This window comes from Rhincodon typus, chromosome 2 (genome assembly GCF_021869965.1).
Source record: "Rhincodon typus isolate 14 chromosome 2, sRhiTyp1.1, whole genome shotgun sequence".
In the NCBI taxonomy this organism is placed as follows: Eukaryota; Metazoa; Chordata; class Chondrichthyes; order Orectolobiformes; family Rhincodontidae; genus Rhincodon; species Rhincodon typus.
The window spans coordinates 12,158,725-12,181,433 of NC_063333.1; the positions used below are offsets into that span (position 1 = coordinate 12,158,725).

Genomic DNA, 22,709 nt, shown 5'->3' on the forward strand with positions numbered 1-22,709 from the left:
TCCCACTATTTACCCTGTCTGATCATCTTAGCATCTTGAAAACTTAAAACAAATTATCCAATGACCATCAAAAGTCCAGGGTATACAACCCAAATTTGCACCTCACAAGTTAAACTTTAGAGTTCTGGTAAATCTATGCCACACTCAATCCATCTAGAATGGAGATGTGCAGTTGAACATCTGTTTGATGTGGAAGGTTTTCTTAGGGCCTGGGATGGGGGTGAGGTGTAGGGGCAGGTGTAGCACTTGCTGCGGTTGCAGGGAAAAGTGCCGGGGGTTGTGGGGCTGGTGGGGAGTATGGAGCGGACAAGGGGGTCACGGAGAGAGTGGTCCCTCCGGAAAGCAGATAAGGGTGGGGAGGGAAAAATGTCTTTGGTAGTGGGGTCAGATTGCAGATGGCGGAAGTGTCGGAGGATGATACGTTAGATTCGGAGCTTGGTGGGGTGGTATGTGAGGATGAGGGGGATTCTGATTTGGTTGTTATTATGGGTAGGGGTTGTGAGGGATGAGTTGTGGAAAATGCGAGAGACACGGTCGAGGGCGTTTTCGACCACTGTGGAGGGGAAGTTGCGGTCCTTGAAAAACGAGGACATCTGGGATGTCCGGGAGTGGAATGCCTCATCTCGGGAGCAGATGCGGCGGAGACGAAGGAATTGGGAAAAGGGGATGGCCTTTTTGCAGGAAGGTGGGTGAGAGGAGGTGTATTCTAGGTAGCTGTGGGAGTCGGTAGGCTTGAAATGGATATCTGTTTCCAGGTGGATGCCAGAGATGGAGACAGAGAGGTCCAGGAAGGAGAGAAAGGTATCAGAGATGGTCCAGGTGAACTTAAGGTTGAGGTGGAAGGTGTTGGTGAAGTGGATGAACTGTTCGAGCTCCTTGTGGGAGCACGTGGCGGTGCCGACACAGCCATCGATGTAACTGAGGAAGAGGTGGGGGATAGGGCCAGTGTAGCTTTGGAAGAGGGATTGTTCCACGTATCCTACAAAGAGGCAGGCATAGCGTGGGCCCATGCGGGTACCCATGGCCATCCCCTTTGTCTGTAGGAAGTGGGAGGAATTGAAGGAGAAGTTGTTAAGGGTGAGGACGAGTTCAGCTAAGCGGATGAGGGTGTCAGTGGAGGGGGTTAAAATTATTTCAGAGATAGTAGGAACTGCAGATGCTGGAGAATCTGAGATAACAAGGCGTAGAGCTGGATGAACACAGCAGGCCAAGCAGCATCAGAGGAGCAGGAAAGCTGACATTTTGGGCCTAGACCTTTCTTCAGAAAATGAAGAAGGGTCTAGGCCCGAAACGTCAGCTTTCCTGCTCCTCTGACGCTGCTTGGCCTCCTGTGTTCATCCAGCTCTTCACCTTGTTATGTCAGTGGAAGGGGACTGGTAAGGCCTGCGGGACAGGAAGAAGCAGAGGGCCTTTAGGCCATCTGTATGGGGAATGCAAGTGTACAGGGACTGGACGTCCATGGTAACGATGAGGTGCTGGGCACCAGGGAATCGGAAGTTTTGGAGGAGGTGGAGGGCGTGGGTGGTGTCACGGACGTAGGTGGGGAGTTCCTGGACCAAGGGGGAGAAAATGGAGTCGAGATAAGTGGAGATGAGTTCGGTGGGGCAGGAGCAGGCGGAGACAATGGGTCAACCAGGGCAGTCAGGTTTGTGGATTTTGGGAAAGAGATAGAAACGGGCGGTGCGGGGTTGGGGAACGATGAGGTTAGAGGCTGCGGGTGGGAGGTCACCTGAAGTGATGAGGTTGTGGATGGTCTGGGAGATGATGGTTTGGTGGTTGAGGGTGGGATCATGATCAAGGGGGCGGTAGGAGGAGGTGTCAGAGAGTTGGCATCTGGCCTCGGCGATGTAGAGGTCAGTGCGCCATACTACAACTAACATACTTTTTCAAAGATGTGATGCCCAGAACTGCTCGCAGTTCTCTAGTTATTACCTGCACTTTATGTAGCTGTGGGATAATTTCTACACCTTGTGTAATTGTCCTCTAGTTGTTCAATAGGATTTTGATGCTCAACAAATGTGCGGAAATCAGGTTACCACATTCACGACAGGATACAAAATAAATGCAATAAATGAAACAAAGCTGCAATCTTTTGAAAATATATTTGATATTTTAAACTGTCAACAATCAACAGTAATACATTCACTAGCAGAGCCAAGTGAGCAGCTTCAAACGGATTTTGAAATCCATCTGTGCTGCAAAGTAAACCTGAGAAATTCACTCTCGAGTAATAACAAACTGACAGCTTAGTGTTTTCGACAGTGAGCTCCAATTTATTTTAAAAATAAAGTTCTTTTGGAGTAAACTAGCTATATTTTATGAAAATTGACATATTAGGAGATTCAGTAAGTGAAAAGTATGAACAAATCTCTACGTATTGGCCTCCGCGCTCTGACCTTTGCCTTGCTTTTGTTGTGTCATCTGCCACTTCTGAACACAGCATCCAAACATTTAAAAGCTTTTGGCTCACGGCCATTGTCCTGTAATATTTTCTTTTATCCCAACAACGCCTCTACCACCTCCTCTGGTCAGCGCATTCCAGTCACTTACCATACTCTATGTAAAAAAATTGCCTCTCACATTTCCTTTAAACTTATTCCCTTTTATCTTAACTCTACACACCCCCGTGATTGACATTTCTACCCTAGGACAAGGACTCGACTATCCATTCTATCTATTCGTTGCATAACTTTGTAAAGTTCTATTAGGTCACCCCTCAGCCTCCGACATTCAAGTGAAAACAAACCAGGTTTGTCCAATTTCTCCTCAGAACAAATACCCTCCAAATCCGGCAACATCCTGGAAAGCCATTTCTGTACCCTATGCAGAGGCTCCACATCCTTCTGGTAATGCAGCAACCAGAACTGTACATAGTATTCCAAATATGGCCTAACTGAAGTTTTAAAGAGCCGTAACCTGATTTGCCAATTTTTATGCTCTATGCCCTGACTGATGAAGGCAAGCATGCCATATGCTTTCTTGACCATCTTATACACTTGTGTTCCCACTTTCAGGGAACTATCAACCTGTACCTCTAGATCCCCCTATATGTTAATGCTATTAAGGATTCTGCCATTTACTGTATACTTCCCTCCTGTATCAGATCTCCCAATATGCATCACCTTGCAGTTGTCCAGATTAAACTTATTTAAGATCTCACCCATCTCCTGTGGTTCCAAACATAGACAGCCTTGTTGATCTTTCAGGAGCCCTATTCTCTCCCTAGTTACTCTTTTTCCCTCAATATACTTGTAGAATTTCTTTGGATTCTCCTTAATCTTATCTGCTAAAGCTATCTCATGTCCCCTTTTGCCCTCCTGATTTCCCTTTAAGTGTACTCCTATACACTTAATGCTCAAGCATTCACTTGATCCCAGCTGTCTATACCTGGCATTTGCCTCCTTCCTTTTCTTGACCAGAGCCTCAACATCTCTAGTCGTACAGTATTCCCTACTCCAGCCAGCCTTGCCCTTCACACTAGCAGGAGCATGCTGACCCTGAACTCTTGTTATCTGGCTTATGAAAGCCTCCCAGTTGCCAGACGTCTCTTTACTTGCGAACAGCTTCCCTGAATTAACTTTTGAAAGTTCTTGTCTAATGCCATCAAAATTGACCTAGCCCTAGTTTAGAACTTTAACTCGTGGACCAAGCCTATCCTTTTTCATAACTGTTTTAAAACTAATAAAATTATGGTCACTGATCCTCACTAACACCTCAGAGACGTGCCCCCCTCCCTTATTTCCCAAGAGGAAGTCAAGTTTTGCCGCTTCTCTTGTACGGCCATCTACATATTATTAAGAAAGTTTTCTTGAGTACACTTAACAAATTCCTACCCATCAAAGCTCTTAACACTATGACAGTTCCAGTCTACGTTTGGAAAGTTAAAATCCCCTGCCATTACAACCCTATTATTCTTACAGCTTTCTGCATTCTCCCTACATATTTGCTCGTCAATTCCCCACTGACTACTGGGGGCCTACAGTACAATCCCATCAAGGTGATCACCCCCTTATTATTTTTCAGTCCCACCCATATAGCTTCACTGGACAATTCTCTCAGGAATATGGGAGGAATGGTGGCTCAATGGTTAGCCTCACAGTACCAGGGATCCAGGTTCAATTCCAGCCTTGGGTGACTATCTGTGTGGAGTTTGCACATTCTCCCATGTCTGTGTGGGTTTCCTCTGGGTGCTCTGGTTTCCTCCCACAGTCCAAAGATGTGCAGGTAAGATGGCCTTGCTAAATTGCCCATAATGTCCAGGGATGTGCAGGCTAGGTGGTTTAGCCATGGGAAATACAGCGTTACAGGGATTGGGTAGGGAGCTGGGTCGGGGTTGGATGCTCTTTGGAGGGTCTGCGTGGACATAAAGGGCTGAATGGTCTCTTTCCACACTGTAGGGATTCAATATATCCTCTCCAAGCACTGCCTAGATATTTTCTCTAATCTAAAACACCATACCCCTCCCCTCTTGCCTCCCCTTCTTTCCTTCCTATAGCACCTCTACCCTAGAATATTGAGCAGTTAGTCCTGTTCCTTCCTCAGCCATGTTTCTGTAATAGCTATGATATCCCAGTTCCAACTTCCCACCCATGCCCTGAGTTCATCTGTCTTACCTGTCAGGTCTCTTGCACTGAAATAAATGCATATTAATTCATCAGTCTTCCCTCATTCTCTGCCATGCTCTTGGCTGCCCTGTCTATTTAATTTGCTTATTTTAACTTCTGTACCAGCCTTAGCTTTCTCTCTTGACTCACTACTGCTACTACTACCTTTTAGGTCCTGTCTTCTAACCTCCTGCCTAACCCTCTATCTTCACTCTGCAGGACCTCATCCCTTTTTCTACTTATTTCACTGGTACCAATGTGTACAATGACAACAAGGTGTAGAGCTGGATGAACACAGCAGGCCAAGCAGCATCATAGGAGCAGGAAGGCTGATGTTTCGGGCCTAGACCCTTCATCAGAAATGGGGGAGGGGAAGGGGTTTCTGAAATAAATAGGGAGAGAGGGGGAGGCGGATAGAAGATGGATAGAGGAGAAGATAGGTGGAGAGGAAACAGGCAGGTCAAAGAGGCTGGGATGGAGCCAGTAAAGGTGAGTGTAGGTGGGGAGGTAGGGAGGAGATAGGTCAGTCCAGGGCGGACTGACAGGTCAAGGGGGCGGGATGAGGTTAGTAGGTAGGAGATGGGGGTGCGGCTTGAGGTGGGAGGAGGGGATAGGTGGGAGGAAGAACAGGTTAGGGAGGCAGGGACGAGCTGAGCTGGTTTTGGGATGTGGCAGGGGGAGGGGAGATTTTGAAGCTTGTGAAATCCACATTGATACCATTGGGCTGCAGGGTTCCCAAGCGGAATATGAGTTGCTGTTCCTGCAACCTTCGGGTGGACCTCCAGCTGCTCATGCTCCCTTTTAAGAATTTGCTGCAACTGTTCCGAGATATCCTTTACAGGCAGCACACCATCCTGGAATCTCGCTCACAGCTGCAGAAATGCCTGTCTGTGTTCCTGACTAGAAAGTCCCCTATCATAATTGCTTGCTTGGACTTAGCCATACCTTGTTTTACAGCAGAGCCAGTTGTGGTGCCAAAGAACTGACTGCTGCTGCTTTTTTTCCCCTGAGAGGCTATTCCCATCAACAGTCTCCAAAATAGTTTACTTGTTTGAGATATGGATAGCCACAGGAGACTCCTGCACTACCTGCCTACCTCTTCTGGCAGTCACCCATCTTCCTTGCTGTGTGACCACCTTCTTGAAGCTACTATCACATTCTCTGCCCCCTGTGTGCTACTCAGTGCTTTCAACTGCCACTCTAACTGATCCAAATGGTCTGAGAGAAGCTGCAGGCAGACACACTTCCTGCAGGCATAGTCGCCAGAGACAGTCAACTGCTCACTGATCTCTCACATCTGAGAGGAGGAACATACCATTGACTGCAATCTCTGCCCCTTTAACAACTAGCGGACTTGGGGCAAACAAAAGGTCTTACCTTACCCTTACCGTTTTGCTGCTTACCGTCCTCAACAAAGTTTGATATTCACCTAGACCCACAGCACCTCTAACCCAGCAGTACCTTGATCACAAAGCAGTACCTTGATCACAAAGCAGCACCTTGCAAAAATGGCTGGAACAAGACACAGCAATGTCCCCCTCCCCCATTTTCCTAAACTCGCATACTTAGCTCAACTCTCAGTGTTTGCACACTCTTGCCAGTTACATTCTGTGCTGGGAGCACTTAGGCTTAGCCTTTATAGTCATCACCAGCAGTCCTCACAGATAAGGATGACTTTCTTCCACTCTCAGGTTGAGTCCGTAGGTGGCTGTACAGACCACTATCGCAGGCTACATTTGGGGCAGGTGGTGGTCACGGGATGGTATAGGTGGGGCATTGGTGTGGCAGCACGCTCCTTTCGCTGTTTTCAACTGGCTTCCATTTTTTTTCCAATGGCAAGTCTCAAGGTATTCAATGCTCTTCCCAGATGCTCCTCCTCCACTTTGGATGGTCTTGGGCCAGTGATTCCCACGTGCCTGTGGGAATGCTGCACTTTGCCAGTGAGGCCTTCAGGGTATCACTGAAGTGCTTTCTCTGTCCACCTGGGGCTCGCCTGCCATTTTGAACCTGGGAGCAGAGCAACTGCTTGGGGAGACTTGTGTCAGTCATGCGTATGACGTGCCCAGCCATAGCCAATCAAGGGTGGTCAGTGCCTCGATGCTGGGGATGTTGGCCTAATCGAGGAGATGACATTGGTGCATCTTTCTTCTCAGCAGATTTGCCAGGTTTTGCGCAGGCAGCGTTGCTGGTACTGCTCCAGTGCCTTGAGGTTTCTGCTGTAGACAGTCCACATCTCAGAGCCACATAGGAGGGCAGGAACCACCACAGTTCTGTAAACCATGATCTTGGTGATGGATCTGATGTTGTTGTTCTCAAACATCCTTTTCCTTAGCTGGCCGAAGGCTGCGCTAGCACACCAGAGGCAATGCTGGATCTCTTCATCAATAACTGCTTTGACCAACAGGACATTCCCGAGGTATTGCAAGTGGTCCATGTTCTCTAAGGCCTTCAGTGAACCTTGATGATCAGCTCTGAGGAAGGGTCACTGGACCCGAAACGTTGACTCTTTCTTCCTTCACAGATGCTGCCAGACCTGCTGAGCTTTCCCAGCAACTTTGTTTTTGTTCTTGATGATCAGAAGTTTGCTCCACAATGCCATGCCAGTTGATGAAGGACCTTCGTCTTGCAGATGTTCAGGGTGAGACCCATGTTCTCATATGCCTCCATAAAGATGCTGACAATGGTCTAATATAGTTGCTATAGATACAATGCCTAGCATTTCAGTGGTCATTTTGATTATTTTCTGCACTAGCTTATGATATTTTAATCATCTATGTAAATGGATAGTCACTCTTCCATCCAAATTCTTTCCAACATTCACTGTTTCTAGCTTTCAACTATTTAGAAAACACATGAATCCAACCATTTTAGGTCCAATGGGGACCTACCACTTTTGGCTACACTAACATCCCATCACCTTGGTTGTTAATAAAAAAATGAATAGTTCAAGCCCCAAACTCAGTTCTGAGGAAGGGTCACTTGACCCAAAACATTAACTCTGATTTCTCTCCACAGATACTGCCAGACCTGCTGAACTTTTCCAGCAATTTCTATTTTTGTCTCTGATTTGCAGCAGTTGCAGTTCTTTTGATTTTTACAAACCTCCTACCACATTCAAGGATTTCTGCACATTCACCTCCTCCAGGGCTCTTTGTTCCTGCAAACGTTTAAAATTGTATCATTTATTTTATGTTGCCTTAAATAATTGTAAATAATGAACTTAAAATAATGCTAATTCCACTTTTTTGTACAATGATTTATTCTTACTATTTTCATCCTTTGAGATGTTGAACACAAAAATAAATTATGCACCATGTACAATATCCAAAGAGTTGTAAAATGAATTATTTTATCTTCAAACAATGACAAATCCTATCAGTTTTAGCTTTACTGCTGTATTTACGGGGATTCGGGACAAGATTGCTTGTTTCATTTTTCAGTCAGAAAACCCACCATTGCAAAGTAAATTAATAGTGTGGAGGACACAACCAAGGAGAAATTAGTATGCCAAAATAAAATATACCTTATAATCAACCTCAGAACTGAAAGAACCTGCTCTGCTTGGAGCTTAGAACCTCTATTAAGAAAATACGGAACTCGTCATACTAGACAAACAAGCTAAACAAAGCAAAGGAAAGAAAACATCGATTTTTCAACTGGCAAGCTGGAACATAAGAACCAATCATATACGATTAACAGATGTTTTGCAGCTGGTCGAGAACACATACAAGGCAGCTGAAGTCGACATGAAACTAGAAGTTGAATGTTGACAAAGCTTCCAAAGAAGGTGTGAGCCTGCCAAAAGTGGATCACTGTAAGTAATACATTATACATTCACCTGGCAAGGGAAGAGTTTGGAAGACGAAACGCATGTAGGAAACTAGGTGTTGACTTTGCTGCAGAGACCTTCCTACTCTCAATATAGAATCACCCAACAAATAGTTCAGAATATGTTCGCTCCATCTGTAGCTTAACTCAGACAGGGCCAGTTAGCATCCTGAGTATCTATATCCAATATTGCTCTCTACAAAGGCAAAAGACCAGGTCCATAAGTAGCTTAACGTTGCCATTGGCAACATCTCCACTACATCTTTACCTACTGGATTTTAATACAAAAGCACTGACCACGAGGCATGGCCCACCTTAAACATCATGGCTTGGAAAAGGTAAATGCGAAGGAAAGAGACTATTTCAGCTTTGCTGTTATCATGAGCTTTTTGTGACAAACCATGTGACAAGGAAGAGCCCAATATCAGAGCATAAAGGCAAAGTCGTCATAGTCTTATCAGACCATAGGGCTGCTCTCTCTGGGAGTTCCTCCAGCATTCTCTTTGTTAGTTTTGACTTCCAGCATTCACAGTACTTCAATTTTAAGCAAGACATAAAGTTGGCAGACTTTATGAGTGACTGAGAGACAGTCACTGATGGCTGGGTCCTCGGGAGACTGACTGCTTGGAAGTGGCAAAATGAAGCAAGATAACACAGTGTTAGACGGACAGGTCAGGGAGACAGGGATAAGAGGGGCTGGGGGAGGTAGGATGGCGATAGGTGAGTGCAGGTAGGTAGTGGTGGGGAAAAGAAGCAAAAAGCTCTGCTGGCTAAGAAGAGGGCCCAGAGAAAACAAGCCTGCAAATCCTCTTAGCTGACTCTTTCCTTTGCAGCAAATGTGCCCAAAACTGCCATACCAGAGTAGGGTTCCTGAGCCACATCAAATAGCGAGACATCTAAAAATCAGCTTCATAGTACTTCAGAGATAGATACTCAGATACTCAAGACAGTCAATGCTGGAGTCAGAGATAACACAGTGTGGGGCTGGAGGAGCACAGCAGTCCAGGCAGCATCAGAGGAGAGGAAATTTGATGTTTCGGGTTGGGACCCTTTTTCAGAAAAATTGGTACTGCAACCTGTTTTTACATTCATTCAAGCTGTTATTAGGAATCAAAACTTCCAGTAGTGATGACTAAGTCTGAAAGTCAGATTTCACGGAGATGCCCATGAGCCAGCTGCAAGTATCTAAGTTGTTTTTGTGAACCCATGGCAGCTCAGTACACCAAAATAAGCTAGGTTAATTGTGTAAAAACCAAAGAACTGCGGATGCTGTAAATCAGGAACAAAAACAGAAGTTGCTGGAAAAGCACAGCCGGTCTGGCAGCAGCTGTGAAGAAAAAACCACAGTTAACATTACGGGTCCGGTGATCCTTCCTCAGAACTGTTTTTGAGGGTAAGCTCGGCCAAGCGGAGGAGGGTGGTGGCGGGAGTGGTTCTGGCCTTCGCTCCAGGGAGAAGCAGAGAGCCCTAAGACCCTCCTGGTGGGGAATGGACATGTAAAGGGATTGCATGTCCATGGTAAAGAGGAGGCAGCTGGAACCTGCAAACTGGAAGTTTTAAAACCGGCGTAAGGCATCAGAGGTATCACTGATGTACTTGGGCAAGGATTGGACCAGGGGAGAGAAGACTGAGTCAAGGCAGAAAGATATGAGTTCCGTGGGCAGAAATAGGCTGAAACAATGGGTTTGCTCGGACAATCCTGTTTGTGGATTTTTGGAAGGAGGTAGAAGTGAGCTGTGCAGGGCTGGGGGGCTATCAGCTTGGAAGTAGTGGTGGGGGGGGAGATCATCAGTTGAAATGAGATCAGTTACCGTAGTAGATAGTCTGATGCATCACCGTGAGGTTATGGTCCGGGGGAGATAGGAGGAGGTATGTGAGAGTTGGCGCTCAGCCTCTGCAAGGTAGAGGTCAGTATGCCAGACTACCACAGCACCACCCTAATGACAAAGTCAGGGTCAGATCTAATTGCACAGAGTGCAGTCAGTTCGGCGGGAGATAGATTGGATTTGGTGAGGGGGGGCAGAGAAATTGAGGCGACTAATATCACATCGATAGCTCTCAATGAACAGATCGAGAACAGGTAAAAGGCTAGAGGGAGGGGTGCAGGTGGAGGGAGAGTGCTGGAACAGGCAAAGGGGTCTGTGGGACAGGGAGAGGACTCTTGTCCAAAGAAATGGGCACGGAGGCGAAGACGGCAGAAGAGTTCGGCGTCATTTCATGCCTGAAATTTGTCAAGGTGGGATGCAAAGGAATAAAGCTGAGGCCTTTGCTGAGTACAGAACGTTCAGCATCGGAGAGCGGAAGGTTAGGAGGGATGGTGAATACCCGACAGGAGGTGGGGCTGGGAGAGGGGATGGAGTCAAAGTCTGTTAACAGAAATGGCTCATTCTTATCCATTGTATCCAGTTCTGAGGAAGGATCACCGGACCCAAAACATTAACTCTGATTTTTTTCTTCACAGTTGCTGCCAGACCTGCTGAACTTTTCCAGCAACTTCTGTTTTTGTCCTAGGTTAGTTGTGTATCCAAGTATTTTCTAAATGCTATGATTTTCTGCCTCTGCCACACCTCTGGGCAGTGAGTTCCAGACCACCATCTGGTTGATAAAGATCAATTATTCTTTACTAATAAAATTGGAAAATAGGAACAGAAGCTATTCAACCCATTCAGCCTGCTCTGCCATTGTAGATCATGGATGATCATCCACCTCAATGTTATATTTTTGCACGATCAGCATATTCCTTAATGTCGTTGGTAACAAAGATTCTATCAATCTCTGATTTGAACTTACTTCATGACTGAGCTTCAAAAGTCCTTTGGTGTAGAGAATTCTAAAAATTCACTACTCCTTCTATCAATTACTTTAAATCTTTGCCCCAGTTATTTACTTTTCTGTTAACAGAAATGGCTCATTCTCATCCATTGTATCTAGTCCCCTCAATTTTCTTTTAATTCCTTCATGATATTATCTCCTCGCTGATGACATTCCATTGTTCAGCTACTGCTTTTTCCAGTAACTTTTGGTTCTGTTACACCCTACTGGCTATTGCACCATAAATTGAGTGCTGCTACTCCTTGAGCTATAACAAATATTAAAGATTTCTTTTGTAAAGTATGTACAGTACCCAAGTTTACTTAACTTTCAGGCCAAGACTGATAAAAAGCAGAGATTGATTTCTATACTAAACAAGAATTATTATTGAATACAAGTAATTAGACTATGGCTACAGGTAAACAGATATACCATTTGCATAAAACAACACTAACTAAAATTCTAATCCCCTTAAAAACTCCTCCTGCACACACAGACAAACAAATAGGGAATATATATTATTGGTCGATGTAGAAAAGGTCAGTTCATCGGTTTTTGCTTCTCAATTCCGATATTGAGATGATCCTTCTTCAGCTGGCCCGACTCCTAGTGTTCAGATATTTTTCTCTGGATGCCTCCTTTGGTTTGTAAGAAATACAGAGTAACTGATTTAACTTAGAAAATATCTCTGATTTATCAATGCACATTATCAATTTAGTTTCTGGGCTGGGAGAAGATCTGCATATTTCCTCCTCTCTCCTTCTTTGTAACTTGTTTTTAGCTCCAGGCTGCTTAACCACCCAAGAGCTAATCACACAGTGTTGGCAAGCAAAAGGTCTCTGTCATTGATAACTGTCACTCACCCACAGACCAAGTAACTTCTTGTTACCATCACGAGCTTGGCTCCAGATCATCTGCAATCTGAATTTCAATTACTATTTGTTCAAACAGTTGTTTACAAAGTCTGCCATGGATATCAAACTACTAGTTTTCAAAACTGCTGTCATTCATTCAGGCACTGAATTTTAAAACTATTTTTCTTCTCGCATCCACGGAGAGAGAGCAAGCTAATGTTTTGTGTCTAGATAACTTCATCAGAGGTCTGGAAGTAGAGGGTGATGGTACAGGGATGTTCCCGACTCTGGATATCTGAATCCAATGGGGTCCCACAGTGCTGGTGCCCTTGCTGTACATGATGTACATTAATGATGTGGACTTAAATATAAGATGTATGATCAAGAGGTTTGTCGATAATACTAAATTTGGTAGGGTGGTAAATAGTAGAAGTATTAACGTAAACTGCAGGAGAATATCAATGGACTGATCAGCTGTGCAGAGGAATGGTAAATGGAATTTAACCTGGAAAGGTTTGAGGTAATGCTCTTTGGCAGGGCTAACAAAGCAAATCTCTACTGTTGTTGCCACCCGATCGAGTATTGCACTGTACTGACCTGGGTGAGAATTTACATTTTGCTACTTTTTGTTGAAGGGTTCCATTTCTCTGCTTTTACTCTCCAGATGTTCCCCATATGTGGCTTGGATTCAAAGTGTTCCAAAGTTCCTTTCCTACCCTTTGGAGTCTGCCCAACCTGTTGTATTGTGCTCAAAGTCTTTGAACTTCTTTCCTTGTCATTTGGAGTTCTCTTTTTTATCAGCAGTATCTACAAAGTCTCCTCACTTCTCAGCTATGTTCTATGGACTTGGATCTAACTCGTCATTCTGGCCCATACAGGTTCCCATGCTGCCACCATGCTTTATTCTATGCTTTAGGTTAATACTGCAACCAACATAGTTAGGTATTTTTTCTTAGTATTCCCATGCTGGTACCTATATGTACGCTCCAAGAAGCTTCTGGCACCTTATCCTTGACTTAGGCTCTTCCATTCCTGATGTACTGTAATACTTTTTATGTACAACTGTACTTTACAAGTTACTAAATGTAACTCTGGTCTAGTGCCAAAGAATCTCTTTCTGCATCTTCCAGTCTGATGTCTTCTCTCAATCTCTCTTACAGATGTAAAGTCATATCATCAATCACATCATCATAACTTTCATATTACATTATACTACAAATATCAGCAGTTACATTATTTGAAATTATGTAAATTAGCTAAGGATTAAATTTCCATAACAGTTCTCCTGTTCAGCTGATGCTACTTCTGTGAAAATACTTGAAAATTCCAAAAACTGTCTTATTTTTCCTGAGTTTCAATGACGATTCCATGGAAATTACAGCAGGCAACTGAAAGAATTTTAATTAAAAAGATTCAACATAATTGATAAATATTAAGGCATTGCTTTCATTATATAAACTGAATATTTAACAAAAACATTTTGATTATACTGATATAGACAGCCTCACATCTTACTGCTCTCATGCTGTCTGCATCAATTAAAGTACAATGTCAATAAATACACCATTTTCCTGATATAGAGCATTTATTCTGTCTACATGGAGGCACACATCATTTTACGTGAGGCTGGGCAATCTAGGCTCAGATTCCAAAACGTCGGGATTTTAAACTTTGATGTGCATCTAAGGATAGCTCAGGTTTAGTCACCTAAAAGAGTTCCACATAACAGCTCAGTAAAAAAGGCAAAATTCATTTTGCTATCTAGCTCTGATCCTCATACCGCTTTCAAAATAAACTTGCAGGGTTATCCTAAAGCTTTCTGAAACAATCTAACTTTCAGTGTTAAGTCTATATGTTATGAAGACAGGCTGCTATCAATTAGCAACAGAACATTGCAATGTTAGCCTACATAGTTTAATATTGGATTATTAAGTTTGTCTTTTTCGCAGATGCACTGGGTTCCCCATCATTAAGGATGGGGATATTTGCGTAGCTTGCTCCTCCTGTTGAGTATTTGATTGTGCACCATTGTTCACAACTGGATGTGGCAGGACTGCAGAGCTCAAATCTGATCCACTGGTTGTGGGAACACTTAGTTCTTTCTATTGTAAGCTGCTTCTGCTGTTTGGCTGGAAATGGGTCTGTCTTGTAGCTTCACCAGTTTTAGGTTTCATTTTAATCATGATGGTACTGCTGCTGGCATGCTTTCCTGTGTTCTTATTGAACCTGTCCTGCTGGTGAGGCAACACACACCCAGGGATGGTGCTGGTAGTGTCTGGGACATTGTCATACTCATTGAATCATGCCTTAAAGACAATGCCAGGCTACTGCTTGATCAGCTAAGCCACTGTTGTCATGAATCCCTAGATGTTAGTGAGGACTTCAGTAGTGTTGACAGGACTAGGCTTTCTATCCATGTCAGGTAGTCCATTCAGTTGTATTCCTCTTAGGAATCATGGCAGTTCTTTATAACTCAGGCATTACTGAGTCAACCACACTGATGTGGATTTAGAGTCACATGAAGGCCAGGCCAAGTAAGGACAGCAGGTTTCCAATTGTGAACTAGATGGGTTATTAGAACAATGTTTTCATGGTCAACATTAGACTAGCTTTGAATTTCATATTTATCAATTGAATTTAAATTCTATTAGCTGCAGTGTGGAATTTAAATCCAAGCAGGTTCGGCATTCATCAGTGACATTACCATTAAGCCACGTCCACCAGTGAGTGAATGGAAGGCTCCTTTCTAGTCGATTTCACTTTGGTTATTTGTCAATACAAGATAAGACCAATAAACATTCTACTTAGCATACTAACTTTACATGAGAATCACTTCCCATGTCTAATCAGAAAGGATCATGAAAGTCGCTAGGAGTGCAGAATGCTTGTTTGATGCATAATTCCTATGCTCGTATGCTTCTTCTTATCAGGACCAAATCTGAACTTTTGTTACTTTCAGGCCCTTTAGATATTTCCAAATTCCAGTGTAATCTGCTTTAACTGAATCCTTGTCCAGATTTTGCATTTACTGACAGGGTTTCCTATCAAATGTCTATCCACAAAAGACACAAATGTTGAACCATGCAGATCAGTTATTTCCAGAAATCATGTTAGTAAACATTTTTTAAACATCAAGAAATTCACTTTGGGTTACTGAATCACCATAATTAATTTAATACGTAAAGATAACAGATGAAAAAAAGGAAATAAAGTGTGACATGACTGACTACAAGGAGAAATAAGACTCACAAGTAACATATCTCAAAATAGCACACAGAAAATTAAATGCTTCAAGACAGAGAACTGTGAATTAAATTTTCTTCTAGATTTAAATGATATAATACTGAAGTGACTCCTACCATTCACTTTTAGAAATGCAGTAGTCTTCTGATCCCCTGAATCACAGGTATATTCTCCTTGATCTTCTGGCTTTAGATTGTATATAGACAATTGAACGCAGCAACCTTCACACTTCATTTTATACTTATCACCTGACTGAAGTGCCACAATGCCTTTCCTCCATTCCACTGGAGCATCAGGTTTGGTAATCTCGCAGAACAAAGTGGCCATATCACCCTCATCAGCTTCTGTGTTTTTAAGTTCTTGCGTGAAAACCACAGGCAGAACTAAGGGAGAAAAGAATTTAATCAGCTGATGTTCAGTCCAGATCCTACCCTACCAAACAGCTCAAGGAACCATTAAGTAACAAAATGTATTCCCATTCATTTCCACTGAACATAGTAATTAGATGGATCATCGATTGTCACATCAATCTGGGCAGGGAAAGTTTAATATTTACACAGAACATTGAAATCCTGTATAATGAACTGTCTTGTAAAGGTAATTATTTTCATACGCAAATACAAATATACCAACAAATAACTTATAGTGTGATCCAACATCGATTCAGTAATGTATGACAATTACATTCAAAATTCAAGCAGAGCTTTTTTTTGTTTTGATTAAAAGTTATTAACAAGAAAGTTTATAACTCTTGATCTCTCTCCACAAAATCTGACTGTTCTGCTGATTATTTCCAATATGTTCTGGCTTTTTCGGTTTCCACTGCCTGCAGAATTTTGCTTTTGTAGATTACTTTCTTGCAGCTTCTGACATTCTCAAAATAGATGAACTTAAATACTCTTATGTGGAAATCAATCATACAAGTTAGTCAATAGTCAATAACATGTAACAAGTTGCGTACTACACTAAAACATAACCAAACATGATCCTAAGATTGTATTACAAAACCAATGTCTTAAACTCTTGTTATATCAAGCTACAAAGTGCATGAGATGATTGATGGAGAAGTAGATAAAAGGGCAATAAGCTGGTATAGCATCCCCTGTTATTGACTGTCGTTAAGTGTTTGTAGGTCACAGTAAGAACATAAGAAAAGGAGCATTCGGTCCTTCAAGCTGCCATATTAGTCAACTAGATCATGGTTGCTCTGCCCAGCGGCCAATTCCTCTTTCATGCCAGTTTATCATAATCCTCAACTCCTCAATGTTTCAAAGATCTATCTTCTTTTTAATTACAGTAAACTTTGTATTATCCAGCACCTATGGGACCAGAAGTATGGCAATTGATCAAATATTCCAGATAATCAAGTGGTCATAGAGTCATAGAGTTGTACAGCATGGAAACAGTCCCTTCAGTCAAGCTCATCCATACCAACCAGATATTCTAAGTTAATCTAATCCCATTTGCCAGCATTTGGCTCATATCCCTCCAAACCCTTCCTATTCATATATCCATCAAGATGCCTTTTAAAAGTTGTAAACTGTATTAGCCTCCACCACTTCCTTTGGCAGTTCATTCCATACACACACCACCCTCTGCATGAAAAAAATTGCCCCTTAGGTCCCTTTTAAATCTTTCCCCTCTCACCTTAAACCTACGCCTTCTAGTTTTGGACTCACCCATCCCAGGGAAAAGACCTTAGCTATTCACCCTATCCATGCCCTTCATGATTTTATAAACCTCTATAAGGTCACCCCACCAGACTCCGATGCTCCAGGGATAATAGCCCCAGCCTATTCAGCCTCTCCCATTAGCTCAAACCCCCCAATCCCTGGCAACATCCTTAAATCTTTTCTGAACCCTTTCAAGTTTAACACCATCCTTCCTATAGCAGGGAGACCATAATTGCATGCAGTATTCCAAAAGTGGTCTAACCAATGTCCGTACATCCGCAACATGACCTCTCAACTCTAATACTCAATGCACTGACCAATAAAGGCAAGCATACCAAACGCCTCTTCCAAATCCTGTCTACCTGCCACTCCACTTTCAAGGAATTATGAAGCTGCACTCCAAGGTCTCTTTGTTCAGCAACACTCCCCAGGAACTTATCATAAAGTGCATAAGTCCTGCCCTGATTTGCCTTTCCAAAATGCAGCACCTCACATTTATCTAAATTAAACCCCACCTGCCACTCCTCAGCCCATTGGCCCGTATGATCAAGATACTGTTGTACTCTGAGTTAACCTTCTTCACTGTCCACTACACCTCCAATTTTGGTGTCATCTGCAAACTTACTAACCATACCTCCTATACTCACATCTCAATGCAAAAACACACGCTAAGTAATAGAAACGTAATGCAGGGTATACACATCACTGTTATACTTTACTTCCAGCATAAATCACTTAAATAATAATGTAATTTTGCCTTAAATAAAACTTACTGAGGGGAGCCTTCTCACTTATGCCCTTCAACTGAATAATACAGACACAGTGATAAATTGCAGTATTTGAGAAGAAATTGACTGTAAATTGATTGGACAATACAAAGTTAACTGTTGGTATTTCATGCGGCCATTCAATTGAACAACATGTATATTTACATTGAGGTAAATAAAATTTAAAAAGGCTATAATAACTAAATAGAAAAATAGAGTAAACTACACTGCATTTGAGGTGTATAATTTTTGCCGGTTTGCCAAGAATGCTGGTTAAAACAAAGTTTGCTGTACTTTCAGTGATCTAATCTTCACAATTCTCCGGGGTACAGACTTCCAGACATTCACTATCCTCTGGGAGAAGAAATTCCTTCACATCTCAGTTTTAATGAGTGTCCCCTTATTTTGTATCTATGTCCCCTAGCTCATAATTTCTCCATTAACAAAAACATCTTCTTAACATCTACGCTGTCAAGCCCCCTCAGAGTCTTGCATATTTCAGTACGATCACCCCTCATGCTTCTAAACTCTAATGAATAAAATCCTAAGCTGTTTAACCATTCTGCATAAGTGAACCCTTTCATCTCAGGACTCAGCCTCTTAAGCCTCTTTTGAACTGCCACTAATGCCAGAACTATACATAGTTCTCTAGGTGTGACCTCACCTACAGCCTGAACACATGTAACAGGACTTCCCTCTTTTTAAACTTCATCGTCATAGCCCTAACCATAAAGGCCAGGTTTCTATTTGCCTTCTTAGTTATTTACTGAATGAATGAATGAATAAATGATTTATTTATTGGCACTTGCATTTTACAGTGAATAATACGGTAAAATACAGTGAAAAGCTTCAACAGTTGCCACAATTCGGCACCATTTTGATAATTCAAGAAAATAAAGGATAAAAGATATAACTGAAAGAGAGTCCTGAGCCAGCTTACCAATGACACCTGTGCTGCCACTCTTTCTCCATCGCCTCAACACCGCCTGTGTCAGACTCACCAATGCAGGAGTCGCCACTCTTCAGGCACCATCTCTTCGCCACTGGGCCAACCCCCACCAACGCCAACATTAGGTCCTGTGTTGAACCCACACTTGCACTGCAACCAGTAGTCCCCGGCTCCGCTGCCGCCTCAATGATGCCAGGAGTCCCGGCTCCGGGCATACCACGCTGCTGCAGCTACAAAGCACCACCTTGTCACCTCCAGGAGTCCCCATTCTGGGCCTACTGCAACTAGGAGTTCCTGGCCCAGCTGCTGGACTAGCCTGCTGCCACCGTCTCGCTAACAGATCTGCTCCAACTGTCCTCCTCCAAGGTGTCGCCTTGCTGGCGATGCCATCTTGAAAAGTCCGCTGCCGCTGCCACCTCCTCCGACCACTGGAGGAGCTTTACCACCAGTCCCGAACAGCAGGAAGATGAGAAAAAAGCATGCGGGAGCAGATTAGCCCAGGCAAGAGCTCGCATGCAGCCCTGCTACTCCATTGCTATCTTGGATTGGACTACACCATGCTAATGTTCGGTCTTGTATGCATAAGAACACCTATATCCCTCTGCAGAGTAAGTTTTTCGAGTTTATCTCCATTTTAACAGTCTGCTTTTTGATTCTTTCAACTAAATTACATGTATTCACACTTTCTTGGATTAACCTCTATCTGCCAAGATTTTGCTCATTCACATAATGTCTCTATATATCCCTTGCAGATTCTTTATGTTCTCATTACAACATGCCCTCCCACCTATTTTTGTATCATCAGAAAATTTAAATACATTACACTATGCTCTCTCCTCCAAGGCATTTACAGAAAGTAAATAATTGAGGCCCTAGGACTGATCCTTGTGGCATTCCATTAGTAACAGCTTTTGAACCTGAAGAAGACACATTAATCCAGACCCTTTACCTATGTGTTAACCAACATTCAATTCATGCTCATACATTACTCCCCCCAATACTGTGAGCCCCTATCTTGTGCAATAACTAATAATCTATTAATTCCCTTTTATCAATTCTGCTTGTTATATTCTCAAGTACTCAAACAATTTGTCTAATAATTTCCCTTTCATAAAACTATGTGGACTCTGTTTGAGTGCCTTAAGATTTTTTAAATATACTGACTCTAGCATTTTCACATTGAAAGATATTAGGCTAACTGGCCTATAGTTTTCTGGTATCTGTTTCCTTCCCTTCTTGAACAGTAGTCTCACAATAGCAATTTTCCAATCCGCTGGAACTCTCCCAGAATCTAGCAAGTTCTGGAAATGTTTCAACCTATGCCTCCATTACCATTACAACCAGTTCCTTTAAAACCCTTGGATGCAGGCCATCAGATTGTGGCAACTTGTCTGCCTTTACTCCCAATTAGTTTGTCAAATATTTTATCCCTCATGATAGATACAGTTACAAGATCTTTCCTCTCATGAGCATCTTGTTTATGTGTTATCTTTGAGATGTTTATAGAGTCCTCCACTATAAAACCAAAGCAAAATTTTTGTTTGAATTATCTGCTGTTTCCCTGTGCATAATTCCCCAGTTGCACTAAGGGTCCAACATTGGCTTTACAAAGAACAAAGAAAATTACAACACAGGAACAGGCCCTTTGGCCCTCCAAGCCTGCGCCAATCCAGATCCTCTATCTAAACCTGTCGCCTATTTTCCAAGGATCTGTATCCCTCTGCTCCCTGCCCATTCATGTATCTGTCTAGATACATCTTAAATGACTCTATAGTGCCCGCCTCTACCACCTCCGCTGGCAACGCGTTCCAGGCACCCACCACCCTCTGCGTAAAGAACTTTCCAGGCATATCTCCCTTAAACTTTTCCCCTCTCACCTTGAAATTGTGACCCCTAGTAATTGAGTCCCCCACTCTGGGAAAAAGCTTCTTGCTATCCACCCTGTCTATACCTCTCATGATTTTGTAGACCTCAATCAGGTCCCCCCTCAACCTCCGTCTTTCTAATGTAAATAATCCTAATCTACTCAACCTCTCTTCATAGCTAGCGCCCTCCATACCAGGCAACATCCTGGTGAACCTCCTCTGCATCCTCTCCAAAGCATCCACATCCTTTTGGTAATGTGGCGACCAGAACTGTACGCAGTATTCCAAATGTGGTCGAACCAAAGTCCTATACAACTGCAACATGACTTGCCAACTCTCGTACTCAATACCCTGTCCGATGAATGAAAGCATGCCGGATGCCTTCTTGACTACTCTATCGACCTGCGTTGCCACCTTCAGGGTACAATGGACCCGAACACCCAGATCTCTCTGTGCATCAATTTTCCCCAGGGCTTTTCCATTTACCGTATAGTTCGCTCTTGAATTGGATCTTCCAAAATGCATCACCTTCGCATTTGCCTGGATTGAACTCCATCTGCCATTTCTCCGCCCAACTCTCCAATCTATCTATATTCTGCTGCATTCTCCGACAGTCCCCTTCACTATCTGCTACTCCACCAATCTTAGTGTCATCTAATCAGACCATCTATACCTTCCTCCAGATCATTTATGTATACAGTTGTATATATTTAGGTTTATATTATGTATATATTTAGTTGATATCTTTCTTTTCATATACAAGTAGAAGCTCTTGCAGTTTGATTTCATATTTCTTGTCAATTTACTTTCATCATCAACTTTGTCCCTCTTTATTAGTTTCTTAGTCATCACCTGCTGGTTCCAAAATATATCTCAATCCACTGGCCAACCATTAGTTCTACCGCTTTGTTTGCCTTTGTTTTTGACTGAATACAGTCCTTGATCTCCTTTATTAATCACAGGTGGTTCATTGTTCTCATTGAATTCTTTGTTTTGACTGGAATAAATTTTTGCTGAGCATCATGAAATGCTCTGAAATTATCTGCTCAAATGGTCGCCACTACCCAGTCACTTACTTTCCCCTTAGTCCATTTCTTCATCCACTTTAGACAACTGTCTCTTCATATCTCTGTAATTGCCTTATTCGAGTTGAGTACATTAGTTTCAGACCTGAATTGTTCTCCCTGAAATTGGATTTTAAATTCTACTACGTTGTAATCACTATCCCCTAGAGAATACATAACTACGATATCTCTTATTAATCCCACCTCATTACACATTATTAGATCTAAAACAGATTGTTCCTGGGTAAGACGTGCCGTTGACTGCATTAAGAAACAATCCCTGGTATACTCCCCCTTACCAATCTGATTTGTCCATCGAGGAATTAAAGAGATCAAATGTCATACTCTCAAGTTTGCTGGTAACAGAACACAGATAGTGATAAGGAAGATGGAAAGAGCTTTGAGGCATTTTGGCCAAGTTAACAGTGGAAAAATGTATGGCAGATGTTATATACTGTGGCTAAGTTTGAAACTCGCCACTTGGTAGGAAAAAGGAACCCAGGTGCCCCTACACATTGGCACTAAAAGAAAGCATGCAGGTGTAGCAACAGTTAGGAATGCAATTGATATGGTGGTCTTCATTGTGAGAGTTTGAGTACAATAGTAAGGAAATCTTACTACAGCTGTACAGAGCTTTGGTGAGACCAGTCTTGTGTGTAGTTTTGGTCTCCTTCCCTAAGAAAATATATATTTGCTACAGAGGGAGTATAGTAACAGTTCACCAGGCTGATTCCTGAGATTGTAGGTTTGCTGTATGAGAAGGGAATCAATCGACTGGAGTTATATTCATTGGAGTTTAGAAGAATGAGAGGAGACCTGATTTAAAGATATAAAGTTCTGACAAGGCTGGACAGACTGGATTCAAGAATGATGCTCCCCCTGGCCAGGAGTCCACATTTTTCTGTAACTGTGACTACTTTTAGCCTGCTGAGGAGCACATCTTCTGGTGTCAACCACTTCTTCAGAAATGAGAGATAGTAGGAACTGCAGATGCTGGAGAATCCGAGACAACAAGGTGCAGGGCTGGATGAACACAGCAGGCCAAGCAGCA

At 42.8% G+C, this 22,709-nt stretch overlaps 1 protein-coding gene across 1 annotated transcript in view; it reads right to left on the minus strand.

Annotated features, from left to right (window-relative positions):
- obscnb (obscurin, cytoskeletal calmodulin and titin-interacting RhoGEF b) overlaps window positions 1–22,709 on the minus strand; it is a 583,513-nt gene that overhangs the window by 229,232 nt on the left and 331,572 nt on the right. Inside the window, exon 38 of the mRNA XM_048618408.1 lies at window positions 15,457–15,723. Within this exon, the coding sequence (XP_048474365.1) occupies window positions 15,457–15,723 (267 nt within the window). The remainder of the gene's footprint in view (window positions 1–15,456; window positions 15,724–22,709) is intronic.